This window comes from Elephas maximus, chromosome 9 (assembly GCF_024166365.1).
Source record: "Elephas maximus indicus isolate mEleMax1 chromosome 9, mEleMax1 primary haplotype, whole genome shotgun sequence".
In the NCBI taxonomy this organism is placed as follows: domain Eukaryota; kingdom Metazoa; phylum Chordata; class Mammalia; order Proboscidea; family Elephantidae; genus Elephas; species Elephas maximus.
In genome coordinates, this window is record NC_064827.1 from 125,438,687 (window position 1) to 125,464,116 (window position 25,430).

Sequence of the window (25,430 nt, forward strand, 5' to 3'; positions counted from 1 at the left end):
GCCTGAAATGGAAAATCAGACAAATGAAAAAGGCAGGGGGCTGGAGGTGGCCTTGAGAAATGCTCAGGGTTAGAGGAAGAGAGGAAGGAAAGAAAAAGGGAAAACACAGTCACCGACTAGGAAAGTACTGGGGAGGAGAGTGACCTGGCAGCCAAGGAGGGCAGGGCCGGGAAAGGGCCAGGTGCAGGGAGGTGATTCAATGAGGCCACCAGGACCTTCTGACACAGCAGTCCCAGTGTCTGAATGAGGGGTGAGGAGCCAGACTTCAGGAGATGAGGAGTATGTGGGACACACTGGAGACAGAAGCAAAAGAGGGATGCCCAGCTGTTCAGACACAGAGAAAGCAATTTATTTGATTCGTCTCACTGGGCCTGGTGTGTGATGTTCCCAGTGTGGCCAGGCAAGGATTAACCTAGCACAGTCTGGAAAGGCCTCCACAGAGGGCCCGGCTGTGCCTGCGGCAGTGAGGGCTTTGTGGGGGTTGCGTGCAGGCAGGGTCGGCTTCCCCACCTGGCCCAGAGGAGGGAATGGTTCCTGTGTGCTCCTGGCCTGAGAAGGGCCTCTCCCTCACCGGTCCTGTGACCTGTGGTGGTATTTCTCCCCAGGTGTTTTACACTCACTCCCTGATACACCCATCAGAAGACGAGCCTCCTGTCTCTACCACTCTCCCCATCTGGCTGAGCTCCAGAGCCTGCTGGGCCCCCGATGAGGCAGCCAGGCTAATGGTGATGCACAGAAATGACAATGGCATGCAGCTGGTGGTCACCACCTACGAGTTAGGGGCCAAGAAGTTCAGGGATCAAGTGAACATTGTGGGTAAGGACCCCCACCTATGCTAGGACCAGTGGGTCTGCATGTCTTCACATTGCATGGTAATGCTCAAATCTTGCATTTTTCCTCGAGACAAGTTTTCTTTTCTTTTGAGATACAGTGAACCAACAAACATTTTGTTTGTGTTTTTATGTACTGGTTGAGTGAGTGAGCACTTGCTATGAAGTGGGTCCCATGTAGCCGGGAATTCAGACATTAAATTCTGTCTACTCCTCCAGTCTCCCCTCCTAGCTGGTTTCTCTGCTTCCATTCATTCTTATCTCTTTTTCCACTTTTTTGTCAAAAGCACTGTTCTCATCACTGAATGCATACAAAGATGAATAAAAGCCACAACTATCTTTTCCTTGCAGAGTTCTTACTCCAGTAGGAAAAGAAGACCCACAGCCCTCTCCACCCTGTCTCTTATCAGGATTTCCCAAACCCCACACTACTCTGACAGGCCTTCACCTGTGGTCCTGAGCATTTTTTCTTTTGTATTATGTTTATTTGTTTTCACGTCATTATTTGACCATACGTTTTATCTGAGTTTCCTGGCAGCCGAGGAAAAAAGGGAAACAGGATGTGTAATATAACCCCTTGTCTGATACAAGAAAACACATGAATTCTTCCTAAGAGGTAATTTTTTTTTCTGTGGTTCTAAACTCCATAAGGAAACTACCAAATTGACTTTTTCTTTTTTATTTTTACCAAGGAACGTTATAAAGTATAAAGGACATCATCTTCAGGAATAGTTTTACGGCAAATGTCATACAGTTCTCACCTGGCCATTTCTTACATCATCCTGTCATAGATGGGAAAGTGTAGAAGGAAGGAAACTTCAATTCCTGAATTGACTGCATGCATTATTTTATTTAGTCTTTACAGTAACCCTGTAGTAAGGCATAGTCATTATTTTACAAGTTGATGAAGTAGAGATTTAGGTAGTAAATGCATGTGTCAGGATTGGAATGCCGGTCTAAGTAACTTCAAAGCCATTGCTTTTTTCAGTGTGCCATATCATCTTGGTTTGGGACATATGTAGATCCCATATCCCTAGCTGCTGTTGAGAGATGCTAACCTATGTGTTTTTATTTCAAAAAGCACAACAGATTGCAAGCTTCCTATTGCCAGATACCATGATGGCACCCCACCTGATGAAAGGCCATGGTTCCCAAGTGATGCTCCTGGTCTCTGGCTCAGAGCTGGTGCTTTTTACCATGCATGGTCTCCAGCTGGCAGCCTTCCAGGACCACCAGAGGCCCATCACCGCCATGTGGGTGGTAAGTGGTACCTCCCTGCCCACGCTGTAGGACTCTGCCTCAGGGAGCCCACAACCCCACCCTCACTTGACTTTCTCATTTCAAGGACCCGAGCCGAGTCATTACCTCTTCCTTTGACCTCTCTTTGCGAGTGTACGTGTGGAATAAGGAAAATAAATTTCCAGTTCTCAAGAGCTGCTATCACTTGCTTGGGGGATCCCATAGATGGGCCAGGTAATTGCTTCTAATTTCTTTACTTTGCCTGTAGAATGGTCTTCCCTGACCCACACACAGTACTTGTTAGGATACCTTGTAAAGATGTGAATAGGACCCAGAGGCACGAGCCCAGTCTGCCCCTTCCTTCCTAACTGGTGACCTTAGGCAAGATACTGTCAAATTCTGTTTCCTGTTGTGTTAAAAGAGACAAATAAGCTTGCTAGCTTTAATTGTGCATTATACACATTATCTCCTGTAGTGTGCAGAACAACCATGTGAAGTCGGTGTCATTCACATTTTATTGATGAAACGGAGGCTTGGAGAACTGAACATTTTGCTCAGAGTTACCCAGGGAGCACGTGGTCAAGGCCAGGTTGGACCCTGACTCTGCAGCCTGGCACTTAGCCCTCACTCTGACCCACGCTGTCATTCCAATTTGATTATCAAACTCACAGGGTTATTGTGGGAATCGAGGAGGGCAAGATTGTAAAAGTCCGAAAGGATGAGATTTTGCATTGTGTTTTAACATTAATATATTGGAATCACTTTTTTATTTTTACGTGACAGAATAAGTTCTATGAAGAGGAAAAGGCTGTAGAGTGCTTTTGTATTTTAAGAGCCCTTACACGTTCCATTTGTGTTACTTTTAGCAAGACCATTGCCATCAATTATGTCACAAGGTGTGGAGCAAATTCCACCTCCTGTGACAAACATACTTTACAATCTTAAAAGAAAGATACAGTGTTCAAAAACAGGTATTTACAAAATGGCAGATTTCTGTAACATACAAATCTAGTCTCTAAGTTTTAAGTCTGTAGTCTTGAAGATAATCATTAAAGCAAACTTCTAATTAGTACAGGAAAATCCTTGTTCTTTTTAGTAAATTACTTAAATTTTGTGGTTAACTGGCATGTGATTTTTTTTTTATTGTACTTTAAATGAAGGTTTACAGAGCAAACTAGTTTCTCATTAAACAATTTATACACATATTGTTTTGTGACATTGGTTGCCAACCCCACAACATATCAACACTCTCCCCTTCTCATCCTTGGGTTCCCCATTACCAGCTTTCCTGTCCCCTCCTGCCTTCTCGTCCTTGCCCATGGGCTGGTGTGCCCCTTTAGTCTCGTTTTGTTTTCTGGGCCTGTGTAAACTTTGGCTGGAGGGTGAACCTCATTACTGAGCTAAAAGGGTGTCCAGGGGTCCATACTCTCAGGGTTTCTCCAGTCTCTGTCAGGCCAGTAAGTCTGGTCTTTTTTTGTGAGTTAAAATTTTGTTCTACATTTTTCTTTTTTTTCTGTCCAGGAGCCTCTATTGTGATCTCTATTAGAGCAGTCGGTGGTGGTAGCCATGCACCATCGAGTTGTTCTGGACTCAGTCTGGTGGAGGCTGTGGAAGTTGTGGTCCATTAGTCTTTGAACGAATCTTTCCCTTGTATCTTTGGTTTTCTTCATTCTCCCTTGCTCTAGACAGAGGGAGACCAGTGGAGTATCTTAGATGGCCGCTCACGGCCTGTGATTATTTTTACCTTCTTGTTCAACTTTCTCAACAAAGCAGAATGGCTACTCAGTTCTTTGCATTCTGAAAAGCATTTGCATCTACAGCTTCTTTATTCAAAACTCCTTTCAGCTTTGAGGCCTTAGCTGAGTCAAAGTCTTTGGGGTTATCATTTTCCCTGTCCACATCTGTAAGCTGTGCAGTGCTGGAGTTTTGCTGGCTTGTGTGCTTATACATTTGTACCCACAGCCCCTGCACTTGGAGCAGTGTTGTGGCCTCGTTCTGCTGGGTCCCACCTGGCGGCATACCAGCATTTGTAAAGCACACACCCCTCAGGCAGGTAGAGAGGTGGTCCAGGTTATCTACCCCGGCTTGTAGGACTTGAGACTATCAATAACTTTTGCCCCCTAAGTGGCAGGAAAATCTGTTCTGGGGAAGATAAATATGCAAATTCTTGCTTTTTGCCATTGGAGAGAGGCCAGATGGAGATTGCCTGAGAACGTGGCTAGGTCACCCTTCCTGGGATTGTAATAAGATGTTGACCATCCTAAAACGTGCCTCTGAATTGATCATGACCCTGAATTATACCCCTAACTCATATGAGATTCCTCCTTAAATTCTTAGTTAATTGAATGTTAATTTCTGCTTGGAAGCTTCATTGGGTAATAATAAACAACAGAAATCTTGCTTCATACCGTTTTTCCTGGTGAGTTTACAGATTAGGAACTATGGACTGCATTTTGTCTCTTTTCTGGTCCTTATTGAATGGTGCAACAAACAGCCAGTATTTTCTAAGAGCTTTTCAGTTTCCTGAAGTGTCATCGTTTATGAACACATACTCTGATTCTCCAAAGTAACGGGTCTGTTAAACATAAGTTTACCATCGACCCAGCAACAGACCCCTAGAGAAACAAAATACATTTTATTGTTTAAGACTTGTGCATGAATTTTCTTAGCAGCATTCTTCATTGTAGCCCAAAAGGGCAAATAGTGCAGATACCCATCAGCTAGCGAATGGATAAGTGCAACGTGGTCTGTCTCTACAATGGGACATGATTCAGCCGTAAACAGGAAAGAAGTGCTGATACACACAGGACACGGATGAACCTCAGAAACATTCTCTTAAGTGAAAGAAGCCAGATGCATAAGACCACACACTATACGATTCCATTTACTGACTTGTCTAAAGAAAGGTAAATCTGCAGAGGAGGCTTAGGGTTGAGAGTGGGAATGGGGATTGGCTGCATATGGGCACAAGAGATCTTTTTGGAGTGGTGACAGTGTTCTAAAACTGGATTGTGCTGAAGGCTGTACACTCGGCTAATTTAGTAATAATTATTGAATTGTAAAAAAATAAAAAAGAATAAGAGGAATTACTTAAGGGGGGAAAAAAAAAGAAAGCAGATGATAGTTCAAGCTTCAAAGACTACTGGCTAACCCACTCGTACCAAGGAATCTCAACTATTGTACCCTCCTCAGTCCTTACTGAGACCAGCTAGTTCTTCATTTTTATAAACAGTCTAGAAACTGCCACAGTCTATTCTTGATTTTTTTTTTATTTTATTTTTGTGAAAATATACAAAGCAGATCATACACGCGTTCAACAGTTTCTACATGTAGAGTTCAGTGACACTGGTAACATCCTTCACTTGTGTCTCTCTCCGCATATTGTTTGGCTACCATTGACTTAGACTTACTGCCCATAAACTACTCATCTGTACATTACAGTTACTATTGCCAGTTTGGTCTGATATATATAATTCTTTAAAAGATTGCAATGCTCAAGCTATTGTTTAGTATGAAGATAAAAAATTCTTCAGGGGATAGTTTCAGCTCAAGGTTCAAAAACTTCCTCAGGGCAACAGTTCTGGAGGTTCCTCCTGCCTCAGTGGGTCCAGTAAGTTTAGATTCTATAAGAAATTTTAGATTCTGTTCAACATTTTACCCCCTTGGGATCAGAACTCATCTGTTGAGTCCTTGATCAGAATATTCAGCAATAGTAGCTGGACACCATCCATTTAGCCCTGGTGGCACAACGGTTACGTGCTCAGCTGCTAACTGAAAGGTTGGCAGTTTGAACCCACCCAGTGGCTCTGTGGGAGAAAGACTTGGTGATCTGCATCTGTACAGATCCTGTGGGGCAGTTCTGCTGTGTCACATGGGTCACTGAGTTGGAATTGACTCAGCGGCACCCAACAACAACAACATGGCAAAGGAGGCAGTAGTTCATGAAGCAGCTAGACCTACAGTCCAATTCCTTCTTTGATTCCTCTCCAGGGTCTCCTTCCTCTGCTGCTCCAGGCGTATAGAGACCAATTGTGTCTTGGAGGTCGCTGGCAAGTCTTTAGGACTCCAGGCTCTACTCATTGGACTCGGCAGTAGAGCAGAAACTCTAAAAACAGTGTTAGGCCAATTGGCTGGACAGTTCCACAAAGCCATGGCCCTAGGACTTCGAATCAAGAGAACTAATCCCAGGAGGTGTTTGGCTCTACCTAAGTTACCTAAGATGTTTCAGCAACTCTACCCTCTCTTTTTTTGTTGTTGTTGCAAAATTACATATAACATTTGCCATTTCTCCCTTTTTCTAGCGTACAACTTAGTGATATCAGTTACATTAATCAAGTCGTGTAACCATTACCCTTAATCAATGCCAATTTTCTCATCACCATAGACATAAACTCACTGCTTCTCAGAGAATGGTTCCCTCTCTCCCTGCCCTCACTCAGGTAACCACTAATAACCATTGCTCTCATATATTTACCTATTCTTGTCAGCTCATATAAGTGAGGTCATACAGTATTTGTCCTTTTGTGACTGACTTATTTCACTCAGCATAATGTCTTCCAGATTCATCCATGTTGTAGCATGTATCAGGACTTCATTTCTCTTTGTGGCTGAGTAGTAGTCCATTGCATGGATGTACCACGTTTTATCTATTCATCTGTTGATGGGCACTTGGGTTGTTTCCAGTTTTTTCCTGTTGTGCATAGTGCTGCCATGAACATACGTGTTCATGTCGCTCACTACTTTTAGGTCTCTAGGATATATATACCTAGGAGTGGAATTGCTGGGTCATATGATAGATCTATTTTTAGATTTTTGAGGAATCACCATACTGTTTTCCACAACACTGTACCTACCATATTACATTCCCACCAGCAATGGATAAGGGTTCCCATCTACCCACATCCTCACCAACATTTGTTATTTTCTTTTTCAGTCATTGCCATTCTAGTAGGAGTGAGATGGTATCTCGTTGCAGTTTTGATTTGCATCTTTCTAATGGCTAATGAAAATGAACATCCTTTCATGTGTTTGGTGGCCATTTGAATATCTTTGGTGAAGTGTCTGTTCATGTTCTTTGCCCATTTTCTGATTGGGTCATTTGTCTTTTTGTTCTTAAATTCTAACAGTGTATATTTTTTGAATATTAGATGCTTATTGGATATATGGCTCCCCAAGATGTTTACCCGGACTGTAGGTTATCTCTTTTCTTTTCTGATAAAGCCCTTTGATGAACATAAGTGTTTAATTTTTATGAGGTCCCAGTGATCTATTTTGTCTTCTGTTTGCGGATTTGTCGTATTTGATAATCTATCATTTAAAAAAAAAACTAGGCCCGATAGATTTTCCTCTACTTTTTCTTCCAGTAACTTTATGGTTTTAGATTTAACATTCAGGTCCTTGATCCATTTTGAATTACTTTTTGTATAGGGTGTATATGGATCTTGATTCTTTTTTTTTGCATGTGGAAATCCAATATTCGTAGCAATGTTTCTTGAAGGACTGTTCCTTCCCTGATGAATTGATTTAGCACCATTGTTGAAAATCAGTTGACTGTAGATGTTTAGATTTATTTCTGGGCTGTCAGTTCTGTTCCACTGATCTATGTGTCTATCATTGAACCAGTACCAGGATGTTTTGATTACTGTTACTGTGTAATATGTATTGAAGTCAGGAAGTATGAGGCCTCCTACTTAGTTCTTCAAAATTGCTTTGGCTGTTTGGGACCTCTTGCCTTTCTACAAAGTTGAGAATTTTTCCATTTCTGTAAAAAATGCTGTTGGAATTTTGATCAGGATAGTGTTCAATCTGTAGATCGCTTTTAGCATTATTTACAGTTTCATAATATTAAGTTTTCTAATCCATGAACGGGAATATTTTTCCATTTATTTAGGTCTGTTTTAATCTCTTGCAGCAGGGTTTTAATGTTTTTGTTATGTATGTTATTAATTTCTAAGTGGAATAGAACCTCAGTTGCATGAAATTTACTCTTACTCGAAGGGTATTTCATGAAAGCCTAAGCAGCAGAATTTCAGGAGCAAACTCAGGAAGTCCTCTCTCCAGTTATTTTCAGTTTTGTTTTCTGTTTTCTGTACACCTGCTGCATTGTTCTCAAGCCACAGGGCAGCCTAGGCAAGCTTAGGTAACATGGTGGAAAGTGACTGCCTCCATCAGCTCTTGAGTTCACATCTCCTTCGTTCAGGAGAGCAGTGAGATTGATCAGGAATTGATGGGGAATTCTGAATTCTGGGGAAATGAATGACTTGCCTAGATTGGACAAGTTTCTAGAATAGCTGGAATCATTGTGATTCAGGCAGCTACCATCAGAAGGGTCCAGAACTGATATTTGTACTCAATAACCTGAAAATATTTTCTAATTGTTACAAATGAATACAGGTACTTAAAGGCCCAGAGTAAACAAAGGTGGGAACAGTAGAGGATAGGAGATGGTATAGGACATGGAGCCCCGTCTTCATCCAGAGGCTTTTACTGTGTAAACTGTTGTCCTTTTCTCAAGTTAATACCCATCGTGTCCCTTCTCTTTGCAGTGGATTTACCCATGTGGAAAGCGACAGTATGAGCATTGTGGGCGTGGAAGCCAGAGGCATTGGAACAAGTATTCTAAGGTCATATTACTTCAGAGTGCACCATGGTGAAAGTTACTCTATCAATTGAAGGTAATCTCACTTTCATATGGAGCTTGTATTCATACAAAGACTAAAGTGGTTGTTTTATCAACATTGGGAAAGGAATTAGTCATTTTCACATGCCTACTGTGTGCCAGGCTCTGTGCTATATGATTTTATTTTTAAATCCTCACAACAAGCCAGTGAAATAGGTGTTATTGCCTCTGTTTTTCAGACAATGAAATACGAAAGGAGAGTAATTAATCCATTATTAGCCTCATTTTTCCAGCTGCTAAGCAGCCTCTTCAGGGTTATTCAACTCCTAAGTGAATTAGAGGAGCTGAAAGCCCACGCTTGAAGTACTGGAATTGTAGCATAATTGTTTTTGTGTCCAAATATGTAATTAATTAAATATTTTTTATCTTCTTATTCTGTGTCATGTGCTTTAGACACACTTTAATAAACAGTTCTCGCTGTCACATAGTTTAATTTTGGGTGACCATGTTGTGTAACGTTTTGACTGTCAAATTAATTCTGACTCTTAGCGACTGTATAGGACAGAGTAGAACTGTCCTGTAGAGTTTCCAAGGAGCAGCTGGTGGTTTCGAACTGCCCGCCTTTTGGTTAGCAGCCAGGCTCCTAACCATTACACCACTACATCTTACTCTAGGGATACCATTTATTTGTTTTGTAGCTATGGGCCCCTGGAGTTGTTCAACATGGAAGCCCTGGTTACTTTAGTGGGTACATCATTCAGAGTTCTTAATTGCAATCAACATTTGCTGATACTAGTTAACTAAAACCAAAAAAGGAATAGGAAGACTAGAGGAAAAGGCTGGGCACCAAGGGAAGCTGGGCAGCAGGAATGGCTGAGGCATGCCATAGCAGGTCTGGTTTGGACCTCTCCACGGGCACTGCTGCTGGCACTATTGCCATTTTCCCCTCTGGTCCCTCTGGTGCTGCTGCTCCTAGACCCACCTCTGGCACTGCCAGTCATCGCTGCCACCCCTTAAAAAGTTGCCAGCTGCTCCTGAGGGAGGGTGACCCTTTGCGATTCAAAACCAAGGTGTGTGTGTGTGATGTGCTGCACTTGGGTCACACACCCACACCCTCAAGGCCAGAGGAGGGAGACAAGGCGAATCTGGCCCCTGCACTTCAGTGGTAAATGCTGCCAGCCAAGACTCAGTGAAAGATCCTTCAAAAGTAGGAAGGAACAATCCCTCAAAAACAGAAAATAACAAAGGATAAAACTCTGTTTACTATAGTCTACCACTTCAGTTACCCTAAATACCTAAATACATCCTATCTAAATATGTCCTACTTCCTATATTTGCACTTTAAAAAATGTATTTTACCACATACATGTAACTGCATCCTATACAGCCAAAACCAGAAGCAGTCATTTCGTCAGGAGACAGGAGACACCCGTCTTTTTCAGCTCTCATAACTGGCATCAAGTCACAACGCTTGTGATTGGTAGCCACTCCTCTTCTAGTTCTGCTTGATGTTCTAAAACTGGTGAATTAAATGTTGAAGAAAATCAGTACTAACGCATCTTATATACAATGTCAGGGGAAAGGAGAGGGAGAGAAAATAAATGCACACACACATGACACAGCAAAAAAGGAAATAACATTGAGAACAAATTGAGAAAAATACAGATAAATTGAGGAAACAGGGATTTTTGCTGAGGAGTGAGAGGGTTTGGGTTATTGGCAAGAGATTGCAGATTAGATAAGGGACCAGCCAGAGTTTATGGATCTACCTGAGAAGCTTGGACCCATGATGACTGAGGAAAACAGATGCAGCTCTGATCATTTCTTGGTCCAGTCACACCGTCCTCCTTTAGTTAGGATTTAGGCTATTTTACGGTCCTAATTAATACTGAGACCATTGTTTCTGCTTCTGCAGCGCCCCCCCGCCATCAAAAAAATCCTTTAAAAGTATATCGTAACCGATGATACCACCTCTGTGCTTGCTCTGTGGTAGTTATCCACACGTTTCTCTTATTTACTTCCCTCCACTAGGCTTTCTTCTTTTCTTTTTAATTGTACTTTAGGTGAAGGTTTACAGAACAAACTAGCTTCTCATTAAACAATTAGTACACATATTGTTTCGTGACATTGGTTACCACCCCGTGACATGTCAATACTCTCTCCTTCTCTACCTTGGGTTTCCCTATTACCAGCTTTCTTGTCTCCTCCTGCCTTCTTTTCCTTGCCTCTGGACTTGTATGCCCCTTTAGTCTCATTTTGTTTTATGGGCCTGTCTAATCTTTGGATGAAGGGTGAACCTCAGGAGTGACTTCATCACTGAGCTAAAAGGGTGGCCGGGGGCCATACACTCAGGGTTTCACCAGTCTCTGTCAGGTCAATAAGTCTGGTCTTTTTTTATTAGAATTTTGCTCTAATTCTTCTCCAGCTCTGTCCAGGACCCTATATTGTGATACCTTTCAAAGCAGTTGGTGGTAGTGGTAGCTGGGCACCCTCTAGTTGTACTGGACTCTGTCTGGTTTCTACCTGGTTTCTGACTTCATCTTCAGTGTCTACATAGATAAACCATTCGACCCTCTGGTCTCTCATTTCTTGACCATCTCACTTCCAAGTGACCTTGCTCACTCTCTGCTCACTCAGCTACCCACTCCAAGTTCATACTATTAACATGCCATTCTTCTACCATCATCTCCTCTCCATATCACTTCCTCACCAGGACATCCCTGTCCCCAGTGTTCTCACTGCCTCTCCTTTCCTCCTCCTCAGATTAGATTACATCATTTTACTATAACCAGTCCCTTACAGATACCCCAAATCACTCACCTCATCCTCATTCTGTTAAAACCAGGATTTCTGCATACGAATTACCTTCACCCAGACTGGTGACCGTGACAGAGAAGAAATGCATACCATATGGGCTGGTCTCATTTTAGATTTCTAGACAAACCCTGGAATCCCACCAGGGACATGATGTGGTTGCACAGGTGTTGTTCAAACTCAGCCTTCACTACCACTCACAGCGGCTCTAATGCTGTATTAGAACACCTCTGGAACCTGTCTACCTGGGTTGGAGTCCCAGATCTGCTGCGAGATATTTAAGTGGTGGGTACTTATTTAAAAAAAATAAATCTTTAAAATTGGGGGGATTATAGAACTTATTAGGGAATTCTAATGATTAAGTTCTAGTGATTAAGTGCTTGGCTGCTAACTGAAAGGTCAGTGGTTCAAACCCACCAGCCACTTCATGGGAATATGCTATCATAAAGATTACTGCCTTGGAAACCCTATGGGGCAGTTCTCTGTCCTACAGGGTCACTATAAGTTGGAATCAACTCAATGGCACACAACAATAACAATGTAAAAGTTCTTATTGGATTCTTATTCTGCAACCAGAATGATTTTTTTTTTCCATAGAGAGATAGCAAATAGAAATCCAAAAGATTAACAATAAAATTTAAGAATTAGACAACTCAGTAGAAAGGCATAGGAGCAGAATTGAGGCAATGGAAGTAAGAATTAGTGAAATTGAAGATAAAGCATTTGACACCACTTTATTTGAGGAAAAATCAGATAAAAGAATTTTTAAAAAATGAAGAAATCCTAAGAATTATTTGGGACTTTTATCAAGAGGAATAGCCTACGAGCAATTGGAGTAGCAGAAAGGGGTGGGGGGCGGGGATAACAGAAAATACAGAGAGAATTGTTGAAGATTTGTTGGCAGAAAATGTCTCTGATACCATGAAAGATGAGAAGATATCCAAGAAGCTCATCAAACCTCACACAGGGTAGATTCCAAAAGAAAGTCACCAAGACATAAACAAATTTGGCAAAACCAAAGATAGAGAATTTTATGAGTGCCAAGGATAAACAAAAAGTCACCTACAAAGGAGAGCCAATAAAACTAAGCTTGGGCTACTAGGCAGAAACCATGCAGGCAAGAAGGCAATGGGATGACATATATAAAGCCTTGAAGGAAGAAAAAGTTGCCAGCCAAGAATTATATTCAGCAAAACTGTCTCTTGAATATGAAGGTGAAAATAGGGGCATTTCCACAATAAACAGAAGTTAAGGGAATTTGTAAAAACCAAACCAAAATTACAAGAAATACTAAAGGGAGTCCTGTGACTAGAGAATCAATAATAATCAGATAACAACCTAAGACTAGAACACAGAACAATCAGATATCAACCCAGGTAGGGAAGTCACAAAAATAAGTCAAAGCTAAAACACTGAATATAGGGAAACAGTGATCAATATGTAAAAGATGACAACATTAAACCAAAAAAAAAGGGATTAAATAGTCATAGAACTTTCACAAGGAGAGGAAGTTAAGGAGTTATCAAGAAATAAAACATTGGTTTAAACTTAGAAAAGTAGAGGTAACCACAAAGGAAACTAACAAATTTCCACATCAAAATAAAAAAGAAAATAGAGTCAGCAAATATAAAATCAACAATGAAAATACATAAAAACAGCACAGAAAATTAAATGGAACAAAGAAACTGTCAAAACCACAAAAAAATGACAGCAGGAAACTCATATCTATCAGTAATTACACTGAATGTAAATGGACTAACTGCACCAATAAAGACAGAGTGGCAGAATGGATTAAAAAACACCATCTGTCTCTATGCTGCCTGCAAGGGACACACCTTAGACTCAAAGACACAAACTAAAACTGAAAGAATGGGGGGGAAAAATCAAGCAAACAGCAATTGAAAAAGAGCAGGAGTGGCAATATTAATCTCTGACAAATTCGACTTTAAAGCAAGATCCACCACAAAGGATAAGAAAGATTACTATGTAATGATTAAATGGTCAATACACCAGGACGACATAACCATAATAAATATTTATGTACCCAATGACAGAGCTCCGAAATACATAAAACAAACTTTAACGGCACTGAAAGAGATATAGAGAGCTCCACAATAGTAGAAGGAGATTTCATCACACCGCTTTCAGTGAAGGACAGAACATCTAGAAAGAAGTTGAGTAAAGACACGGAAGATCTAAATGCCACAATCAACCAACTTGATTTCATAGACATATACACAGCACTCCACCCAACAGCAGCCAAGTATACTTTGTTTTCCAACTCACACGGAACATTCTCCAGAATTGACCACATATTAGGCAAAGCAAGCCTTAACAGAATCCAAAGCACTGAAATATTACAAAACATCTTTTCTGACCATAAAACCATAGAAGTAGAAATCAATAACAGAAAAAAGGAAAAAAAATCACGTACATGAAAACTAAACAACGCCTTGCTCAAAAACTACTGAGTTATAGAAGAAGTCAAGGACAGGATAAAGAAATTCATAGAGTCAAATGAAAATGAAAACATATTCTACTGGAACCTTTGGAACACAGCAAAAACAGTGCTCAGAGGTCAATTTATAGCAATAAATGCACACATCCAAAAAAGAAGAAAGGGCTAAAATCAAAACATTAACCCTACAACTTGAAAAAATAGAAAGCAAGCAGCAAAAGAAGCCCTTGGAAAGGAAATAAAAATTAGAGCAGAAATAGAGAACAGAAAAACAATTTAAAGAGTCAACAAGACCAAAAGCTGGTTCTCTGAAAAGATCAACAAAGTCAATAAACCATCGGCCAGACTGACAAAAGAAAAACACGAGAGGAAGCAAATAACTCAAATAAGAAATGAGACAGGCGATGTCACAACAGACCCAACTGAAATTAAAAGAATCATAACAGAATGTTATAAAAAATTGTACTCCAACAAATTTGAAAACCTAGAGGAAATGCACAAATTTCTAGAAACACACAACCTATGTAAACTAACACAAACCGAGGTAGAAAAACTAAATAAACCTATAACAACAACAAAGAGATTGTAGAGGTAATTTAAAAAACGCCCAACAAAATAAAGTCCTGGCCCTGACAGCTTCACTGGAGAATTCTACCATACTTTCAGAGAAGAGTTAACAGCAGTACTACTAAAGGTATTTCAGAGCATAGAAAAGGATGGAATACTGCCAAACTCATTCTATGAAACCAGCATAACCCTGATGCCAAAACCAGGTAAAGGCACTACAAAAAAAATTACAGACCAATATCCCTCATGAACGTAGATGCAAAAATCCTCAACAAAATTCTAGCCAATGGCAATCAACAGTACATCAAACATATAATTCATCATGATCAAGTGGGATTCATACCAGGAATGCAGGAATGTTTCAACATTAGAAAAACAATCAATGTAAACCACCACAAAATAAAACAAAGGATAAGAACCATATGTTCTTATCAATTGATTCAGAAAACTCATTTGACAAAGTCCAACACCTGTTACTGAAAAAAACTCTCAGCAAAATAGGAATAGAAGGGAAGTTCCTCGACAGTAAAGGGCATTTATGGAAAGCCAACAGCCAACGTCATTCTAAACAGAGAGAGTCTGAAAGCATTCCCCTTGAGATCGGGAAGCAGACAAGGATGCCCTTTATCACCATGCTTATTCAACACTATCCTGGAGGTCCTAGCCAGAGCACTGAGGCAAGAAAAAGAAATAAAGGGCATACAAATTGGTAAGAAAGAAATAAAAGTATCCCTTTGCTAATGGTATGATCTTATACACAGAAAACCCTAAGGAAAAACTACTGGAACTAATAGAAGATTTCAGCAAAGCATCAGGATACAAGACAAACATACAAAAATCAGTTGGATTCCTCTACGCCAACAAAGAGAATTTCAAAAAGGAAATCACCAAATTAATACCAGTTAGAATAGCCCCCAAGAAGATAAAATAAATACTTAGGAATAAATCTAAGCAGAGATGTAAAAGACCTACATAAAGAAAACCTACAAAACACTACTGCAAGAGATCAAAAGAGACTTACATAAGTGGAAAAACATACCACGTTCATAGATAGGAGACTCAATATTGTGAAAATGTCAGTTCCACCCAAAGAGATCTATAGATACAGTGCAATCCCAATCCAAATTCCAACGACATTTTTTAACAAGATGGAGAAAAAAATCACCAACGTCAAACGGAAAGGGAAGAGGCCCAGAGTAAGTAAAGCATTACTGAAGAAGAAGGAAGTCAGAACAGCCTGGTACTGATACAACAACAGATTTTACACAGACCAATGGAACAGAATTGAGAATTCAGATGTAAATTCATCCACCTATGATCAGCTGGTCTTTGACAAAGGCCCAAAGTCTGTTTGCTGGGTAACAATGCAGCGGCACCTGAACCCAAGGTCAGCCGCATCTCCAAGAGACCGAAGAAAGACTCCAGAACCAGCGATCATGACACATGTATGGTTTATTTGGGAAGCTTACTAACAGGACCGTGGCCCAGGGTGGCGGCTGGACCAGTTTAGTGCTCCGCAGCCACCTAGCAAGGGACACAAGCTTATATACCATTCCAGCTGGGACCAATGTTCATTGTTTTTCTCCCACGTCCTTGGGCAGGCAGCGTTCCCAGGGACTTCAAGTCCAGGCCCAGATGTTTTCCTTCTTGTTGCTAATGAATTCCTCGGCCTTGGCCACTGACCCAGTCGTGCCACTCCCGGCCTTGTACCTTAGCCCGAGTCTATCCCAAATTCATCCCCAGCATGCTTCAGGGAAGAGCAAAGCTGATTCCATTAGGAGGGGATGCATATAGCTGAATAGCATTACCCTACACTGTTAAATTGGGAAAAGGTAGTTTCTTTACCAAATGGTGCTGGTATAACTGGATATCCGTCTGCAAAAAAATGAAAAAAGACCCATACCTCACACCAAGTACAAAAACTAACTCAAAATGGATCAATGACCAAAATATAAAATCTAAAGTGATAAAGATCGTGGAAGAAAAAATAGGGACAATGCTAGGAGCCGTAATATATAGCATAAACAGAATACAAACCATAACTAACAATGCACAGACAACAGAAGAGAAACTAGATAACTGGAAGTTTCCAAAAATCAAATACTTACGCTCATCAAAAGACTTCACTAAAAGAGTGAAAAGACAAACTAAAGACTGGGGAAAAAAATTTGCCGACGACATATTTGATAAGGGTCTAATCTCTAAAATCTATAAGATACTGCAACACCTCAACAACAAAAAGACAAAATAACCCTAATTAAAAAATGGGCAAAGGCTATGAATAGACACTTTGCCAAAGGAGACATTCAGGTGAAAATGCTCACGATCATTAGCCATCAGAGAAATGTAAATCAAAACCACAATGAGATACCATCTCCCCCCTACAAAGCTGGCACTAATCCAAAAAACACAAAATAATCAATGTTGGAGAGGTTGTGGAGAGACTGGGACACTTATGCACTGCTGGTGGGAATGTCAAATGGTACAACTGCTTTGGAAATCAATTTGGCACTTCCTTTTTAAAAAGCTAGAAGTAGAAGTATCATAAGATCCAGTAATCCCACTCCTTGGAGTATATCCTAGAGAAATAAAAGCTGTCACAAGAATAGGTATATGTTCATTGCAGCATTGTTCACAATAGCAAAGAGATGGAAACAACCTAGGTGCCCATCAACAGATGAATGGATAAACAATGGTCCTTACACACAATGGAATACTATACATAAAGAACAATGAAGAATCAGGGAAACATCTCACAATATGGATGAATCTGGAGGGCATGATACTGAGTGAAATGAGTTGCAAAAGGACAAATATTGTATGAGACCACTATTATTAGAACTCAGGAAAAGGTTTAAACACAGAAGAAAGCATTCTTTGATGGTTCCAAGGGTAGGGAGGGAGGAGAGGGGACTTCACTAACAAGATAGTAGATAAGAATCATCTTGTGTAAAGGGAAGGACAACACACAGTACAGGGGAAGTCAGCACAGCTGGACTAAACCAAAAGCTAGGACGTTTCCTGAACACAACCAAACAGTCTGAGGGACAGAGCAGCTGGGGCTGGGGTCTGGGCACCGCGGTTTCAGGGGACATCTAGGTACTGGCATAACAAAGATTATTAAGAAAATGTTCTGCATCCCACTTTGGCCAGTGGCATCTGTGGTCTTAAAAGCTTAGAGGCAGCTATCTCCTCTGAGCAAAGGAGAATGACGAACAGCAGAGACACAAGGAAAATACTAGCCCAAGAAACAAAAGGGCCACATAAACCGGAGACTCCATCAGCCTGAGACTGAGGAATGGGATGGTGCCTGCTACCACCAATGACTGCCTGACAGGGAACACAAGAGAGAGTCCCTAAGGGAGCAGGAGCCAAGTGTGGAACAGTACTCAAATTCACGTAAAAAACCAGCGTTAATGGTCTGACTGAAACTGGAGGAACCCTGAAGCCATTGTCCCCAGATGCTCTGTTAACCCAGAACTAAAACCATTCCCAAACACCACTCTTCAGACAAGGATTAAACCGAACTATAAAACATAAAATACTTGTGAAGAGTGTGCTTCTTAATTTAGCAGATATATGAGACCAAATGGGGGGCTCCTTTCTGCAGGGAGGATGAGAGGGCAGGAAGGGACAGGAGCTGGTTAGATGCACACGGAAAACCCGGGGTAGAAAGGCGGAGTGTGCTGTCAGATTGTAGGATTGGATCTAGTGTCACATTACAATATGTGTATAAAATTTTGTATGAGAGATTAATTTGAGGTGTAAACACTCACCTAAAGTACAATTAAAAAAAAAATTATGAGCAAAAAAACCCAAAACCAAACGATAATGTACCACTTCACACACACACTAGGGTGGCTATTAGCAAACAAAAGGAAAATAAGAAGTGTTGGTGAGGATGTGGAAAAATTGGAATCCTCATGCATTGTTGAGGATTTGAGCAGCCACTGTGGAAAAAAGTTTTGTGGTTCCTCAAAAAGTTAAACACGGAGTTACCATCTGACCAAGCAATTCCACTCCTAGGTATATACCCAGAAGAACTGAAAGCAGAAACTCAAACAGATAGGTGTACACCAATGTTCACTGCATCATTCACAATAGCCGAACGGTGGAAACAGCCCTAGTGTCCACCAACAAATGAATGGATAAATAAAATGTGGTTGTAAAGTACCATGGAATATCACTCTGCCATAAAGAAATGAAATTATGATATGTGCTATGACATGGATGAACCTTGAAAACTTGCTAAGTGAAATAAGTCAGAGACAAAAGGAGAAATATTATATGATTTCACTTACATGAAATGCCTAGAATAGGCAAATTCACAGAGACAGTAGATGAGAGGTTACTGGGCTAGGGGAGGGGACAGTAGGGAGTTTTGGGGTACAGAATTTCTGTTTAGGGTGATAAAACGTTTTGGTGGTGGCACAACATTGTGAATGTAATGAATAGCACTGGGTTGTACACTTAAAATGGTTAAGATGGCAAATTTTGTTTTAAGCACACACACAAAAATAAATTACACATATGGTGTTCAGAAGTTGGCCAAATGACTCAGCTGACTGTCAGATCAATATGTCCAGAGCTCTGCACTCCCTCTGTTTTGACACCTGCTGTTCTCTGATGTACAGTGGTAACAGTGACTGAGACCAGTTAGGCACCTATGTACTGGCCAAAGTCCTGAGTACATTTTATTCCATCCTCACAACCACCCCATGAAATCAGTATTATTATGCCCACATTTGCACAAGGAAATTAGCACAGAAAAGCCAAGTAACTTGACCAGGGACACAAAGCTAGTAAGGGAGAGTTATGGATTGAATTGTGGCCCCCCCAAATATGTGTCGTAAATCCTAACCTCTCTGCCTGTAGTTATAAGACCATTTGGGAATGCGTTATCTTTGTTATGGTAATGAGGCTGGATGAGCATAGACTGTATCTTGAGTCAGACTCTTTTGAGATATAAAAGAGATTAAACAAGCAAGTGAGAGAAGCAGAGACAAGAAGAGAGATGCCAAACACTTGATTGCCCAGGAATAGAAGCTAAAAGAGACAAGGACCTTCCTCCAGAACCAACAGAAAGAAAGCCTTCCCCTAGAGCTAGCACCCTGAATTTGGACTTCTAGCATCCTAAACTGTGAGACAATAAATTTCTGTTTGTTCGATAATCAAAAAACTCCCAACAAAAAAAAAAGCCCTGGCCCGGATGGCTTTACTGCAGAGCTCTACCAAACTTTCAGAGAAGAGTTAACACCACTACTACTAAAGGTATTTCAAAGCATAGAAAATGATGGAATACTACCTAACTCATTCTATGAAGCCACCATTTCCCTGATACCAAAACCAGGTAAAGACATCACAAAAAAAGAAAATTACAAACCTATATCCCTCATGAACATAGATGCAAAAATCCTCAACAAAATTCTAGTCAATAGAATTCAACAGCATATCAAAAAATTAATCCACCATGACCAAGTGGGATTTATACCAGGTATGCAAGGCTGGTTTAATATCAGAAAAACCATTAATATAATCCACCATATATAATAAATAAATAAAACAAAAGACAAAAACCACATGATCTTATCAATTGATGCAGAAAAGGCATTTGACAAAGTCCAACACCCATTTATGATAAAAAAACTCTCACCAAAATAGAAATTGAAGGAAAATTCCTCAACATAATAAAGGGCATCTATGCAAAGCCAACAGCCAACATCACTCTAAATGGAGAGAGCCTGAAAGCATTTCCCTTGAGAACGGGAACCAGACAAGGATGCCCTTTATCACCGCTCTTATTCAACATTGTGCTAGAGGTCCTAGCCAGAGCAATTAGGCTAGACGAAGAAATAAAGGGCATCTGGATTGGCAAGGAGGAAGTAACATTATCTCTTATTTGCAGATGACATGATCTTATACACAGAAAACCCTAAGGAATCCTCCAGAAAACTACTGAAACTAATAGAAGAGTTTGGCAGAGTCTCAGGTTATAAGATAAACATACAAAAATCACTTGGATTCCTCTACATCAACAAAAAGAACACCGAAGAGGAAATAACCAAATCAATACCATTCACAGTAGCCCCCAAGAAGATAAAATACTTAGGAATAATTCTTACCAAAGATGTAAAAGACCTATACAAAGAAAACTACAAAGTACTACTACAAGAAACTAAAAAGGACCTACTTAAGTGGAAAAACATACCTTGCTCATGGATAGGAAGACTTAACATAGTAAAAATGTCTATTCTACCAAAAGCCATCTATACATACAATGCACTTCCGATCCAAATTCCAATGTCATTTTTTAATGTGATAGAGAAACAAATCACCAACTTCATATGGAAGGGAAAGAAGCCTAAGATAAGCAAAGCATTACTGAAAAAGGAGAAGAAAATGGGAGGCCTCACTCTACCTGATTTCAGAACCTATTATACAGCCACAGTAGTCAAAACAGTCTGGTACTGGTACAACAACAGGCACATAGACCAATGGAACAGAATTGAGAACCCAGATATAAATCCATTCACATACGAGCAGCTGATATTTGACAAAGGCCCAGTGTCAGTTAACTGGGGAAAAGAGAGTGTTTTTAACAAATGGTGCTGGCATAACTGGATATCCATTTGCAAAAAAATGAAACAGGACCCATACCTCACACCATGCACAAAAACTAACTCCAAGTGGATCAAAGACCTAAACATAAAGACTAAAACGATAAAGATCATGGAAGAAAAAATAGGGACAACCTTAGGAGCCCTAATACAAGGCATAAACAGAATACAAAACATTACCAAAAATGACGAAGAGAAACCAGATAACTGGGAGCTCCTAAAAATCAAACACCTATGCTCATCTAAAGACTTCACCAAAAGAGTAAAAAGACCACCTACAGAATGGGAAAGAATTTTCAGCTATGACATCTCTGACCAGTGCCTGATCTCTAAAATCTATATGATTCTGTCAAAACTCAACCACAAAAAGACAAACAACCCAATCAAGAAATGGGCAAAGGATATGAACACACACTTCACTAAAGAAGATTTTCAGGCAGCTAACAGATACATGAGAAAATGCTCTCGATCATTAGCCATTAGAGAAATGCAAATTAAAACTACGATGAGATTCCATCTCACTTCAACAAGGCTGGCATTAATCCAAAAAACACAAAATAGTAAATGTTGGAGAGGCTGCGGAGAGATTGGAACTCTTATACACTGCTGGTGGGAATGTAAAATGGTACAACCACTTTGGAAATCTATCTGGCGTTATCTTAAACAGTTAGAAATAGAACTACCATAAAAAAATTTTTTTTTTTTTTTTTATACAACCCAGAAATCCCACTCCTCGGAATATACCCTAGAGAAATTAGAGCCTTCACACAAACAGATATATGCACACCCATGTTTATTGCAGCTCTGTTTACAATAGCAAAAAGCTGGAAGCAACCAAGGTGTCCATCAACGGATGAATGGATAAATAAATTGTGGTATATTCACAGAATGCAATACTATGCATCGATAAAGAACAGTGACGAATCTGTGAAACATTTCATAACATGGAGGAACCTGGAAGGCATTATGCTGAGCGAAATGAGTCAGAGGCAAAAGGACAAATATTGTATAAGACCACTATTATAAGATCTTGAGAAATAGTATAAACTGAGAAGAACACATACTTTTGTGGTTATGAGGGGGGGAGGGAGGGAGGGTGGGAGAGGGTTTTTTACTGATTAGTAGATAAGAACTGCTTTAGGTGAAGGGAAGGACAATACTCAATACATGGAAGGTCAGCTGAACTGGACTGGACCAAAAGCAAAGAAGTTTCCGGGATAAAATGAAGGCTTCAAAGGTCAGCGGAGCAATGGCGGGGGTTTGGGGACCATGGTTTAAGGGGACTTCTAAGTCAATTGGCAAAATAATTCTATTATGAAAACATTCTGCATCCCACTTTGAAATGTGGCGTCTGGGGTCTTAAATGCTAACAAGGGGCCATCTAAGATGCATCAATTGGTCCCAACCCACCTGGATCAAGGGAGAATGAAGAACCCCAAGATCACACGATAACTAAGAGCCCAAGATACAGAAAGGGCCACATGAACCAGAGACCTACATCATCCTGAGACCAGAAGAACTAGTTGGTGCCCGGCCACAACTGATGACTGCCCTGACAGGGAGCACAACAGAGAACCCCTGAGGGAGCAGGAGATCAGTGGGATGCAGACCCCAAATTCTCACAAAAAGACCATACTTAATGGTCTGACTGAGACTAGAGGAGTCCTGGTGGTCATGGTCCCCAAACCTTCTGTTGGCCCAGGACAGGAACCATTCCTGAAGACAACTCATCAGACATGGAAGGGACTGGACAGTGGGTAGGAGAGAGATGCTGATGAAGAGTGAGCTAATTATATCAGGTGGACACTTGGGACTGTGTTGGCATCTCCTGTCTGGAGGGGGGATGGGAGGATAGAGAGAGTTGGAAGCTGGCAAAATTGTCACGAAAGGAGAGACTGGAAGGGCTGACTCATTAGGGGGAGAGTAAGTGGGAGTATGGAGTAAGGTGTATATAAACTTATATGTGACAGTTTGACTTGATTTGTAAACGTTCACTTGAAGCTCAATAAAAGTTAACAAAAAAAAAAAAAAGCCAAACCCGTTGATAGGGATGCCCTGTGCCTCAGAGTGGACTGTGCTCCGCAGCGTTTCCAGTGGCTGATTTTTCAGAAGTAGACTGCCAGGAATTTCTTCTGTAGCACCTTTAGACGGAACCAAACCTCGAATCTTTCACTGAGCAGCTGAGTATACCATTCACCATTTGTATTACCCAATGACTGCAGATATGTCATAGGAGTTTACAAAAATAATTTTTTATGTACTTAACAAATTTGTCTGGCATTTTTAAGTATTAACTTATTAGTAATGGTTGTTAGTGATACATCTATTTATCTGAGGCTTTGAAGTGTAGCATTTTTTTCTGCTTCATCTGTTATCACTATCATGGCTGTAATCTTGGTATAAGAAATAAAATAACAATTATTCTGTCAAAAAAAAATTTCTGTTTGTTAAAGCCACCCACTTGTGGTGTTTCTGTTACAGCAGTACAAGATAACTAAGACAGGGGGAAGGGGGTGTTTGAATTTAGGTGGTTTGTTTTCAGAGTCTATGCTCTCAATGAACATGATACACAGAAGGCTGTCACAATGAGCTTAGCATTGAAGGGTCAGAGATGAGAGAAAGGGGACACTTCAGGAGATATGATGTTGAGCAAAGGCCTTGACTATGCAGATTGGGCCCTGGGGACCTGAATGGCTCAGAGGTAACAAGATGCTTTAAAGCTTGGAAGGTGGGGCAAGGGCATGTTGATGTGGGTGGGAGGGTGGGGAGGTGGGTGGAGGAAAAGCTAAATAGAAGAGGCATTGGGTCTAGATCATGTGGGAACTTATGGCCTAATGAAGTGTTTTCAAAATGCAGTCAATGACCCAACTGCATGGGGTCAAACTTCGGATTCCAGCCTCACCCAGAACCTACTGGATCCTAAAGAAGTGAAGATTTCAGTGTTCTTGGCCTATACAACTGGAAGGATGGAGTTCCCATTTAATGTATGTAGAAGTTTTTGGGTGAGGCAGGCATGGGTGAATAGACAAAGCAGGGGAAGTCAAGATTGGTTCGAACATGCTGCTTTGAGATGTCTTTTAGACAAAGCAGAGATGACAAGTGGGCAGCCTGGAGCTCAAGGGGGAGACTGGAGCTGGAGATAAGAATTCAGGAGTGACCACCACAGGCCATGAAATGATAGAATGTCTAGGATATCCTGAGTGGATACATGATACAAGATTAGGCATACTTTGGTAACTGTTGACAACTGAGACATGCATGATGGGTACTTGGGGGTTTCTGACACTATTCTGTTATAAAGACCTCTGACTTCCATGGCCTATCAAAAATTTATACCGGAGAAAAGAACACATTGCTTATGATTTAATGTTTTCATTTATCAAGAACCTGTACTCCTAATTACATATATGTTTCTTGTTTCTTCAAGAAAGAACTAAAGTGGAAATTTTTACTACAGATAAATTCACCTTGTGTTGGTCTTTAGGTTTCATATTTATTCCCACAATTCAAAACATTTTGATGTTAACTGCTGCTTGAGAAAATGATCCCAGGGAAGGTGCTGCTGGCTGGGAAGTTGATTGAAGCCTGAAATCATATTCAGATTTTCTCTCAGTTAAAACTGAATAAGCTCATCAAACCTTGCTAAAGCTACTAGAGCGACAGAGAAGATGCATACCCTGTGGGCTGCTTGTGCAAATGTTGGAGTTACACTTGATACACCAACGAACAAGGCAAGTTCACATTTTCAAAAGATGGCAGGAACAGATAAAAAGTTCCACTGGAGAGCAAGTTATCTTTCAAGCCATGGAGAGGGGTCAAGAGTTTTCAGTAGAACAATCAGGAGGACTTCTTGAATCACTGCTGCACTTATAGTTCGGGGTCCTTTGACCCGTCAAGTGCTGACATTAAAGAAAAACTGCACCTGATCCCAGCAGGGCAATTTTTACCATACTTGGCTGATCATAGGAAGTGCTTGGAGTTGCTTATGGAAACTGCAGATTTCTGGGGCCCCCACTAAGTCTGAATCTTCCTGGAAATGCTTGGTGGTAGTGAGTTGCAGGTGTAGCAGGTTTTGATTATGGACATTGATAAAGGACACAAGTGGACTTGCTGCCACCCTCCTGAACAGCATCAATACCTGTGTCCACATACTGACAGCGACCTTGTGTGACAAAGGGCTCACGCTGGCTCTCCTTGTCTTAAATCTTGGAAAGACTGCACGTTATAGAGCTGTGGGTCAGTCACATCTCTCACAATATGTCTGGAAAGGCTAGCAGGCACTTAAG

General features: G+C 40.7%; 1 protein-coding gene and 1 long non-coding RNA gene across 14 annotated transcripts in view; one reads left to right on the forward strand and one right to left on the reverse strand.

The window, feature by feature from the left end:
- CDK20 (cyclin dependent kinase 20) overlaps positions 1 to 25,430 on the forward strand; it is a 106,322-nt gene that overhangs the window by 74,753 nt on the left and 6,139 nt on the right. For 3 of the 13 annotated variants that reach the window (XM_049895570.1, XM_049895574.1, XM_049895575.1), the window contains 4 exons: positions 606 to 816; positions 1,912 to 2,090; positions 2,176 to 2,303; positions 8,615 to 9,813. In XM_049895570.1, coding sequence (XP_049751527.1) covers positions 606 to 816; positions 1,912 to 2,090; positions 2,176 to 2,303; positions 8,615 to 8,741 — 645 coding nt within the window. In that variant the 3' untranslated portion in view covers positions 8,742 to 9,813. Of the gene's footprint in view, positions 1 to 605; positions 817 to 1,181; positions 2,091 to 2,175; positions 2,304 to 8,614; positions 9,814 to 25,430 lie in introns of those variants that run through there. The other 10 variants (XM_049895566.1, XM_049895567.1, XM_049895568.1 and 7 more) reach the window with 9 other exon arrangements.
- Positions 1 to 25,430, reverse strand: part of LOC126082731 (uncharacterized) — a 155,352-nt gene that overhangs the window by 51,611 nt on the left and 78,311 nt on the right. The gene's annotated exons all lie outside the window — the stretch shown is intronic.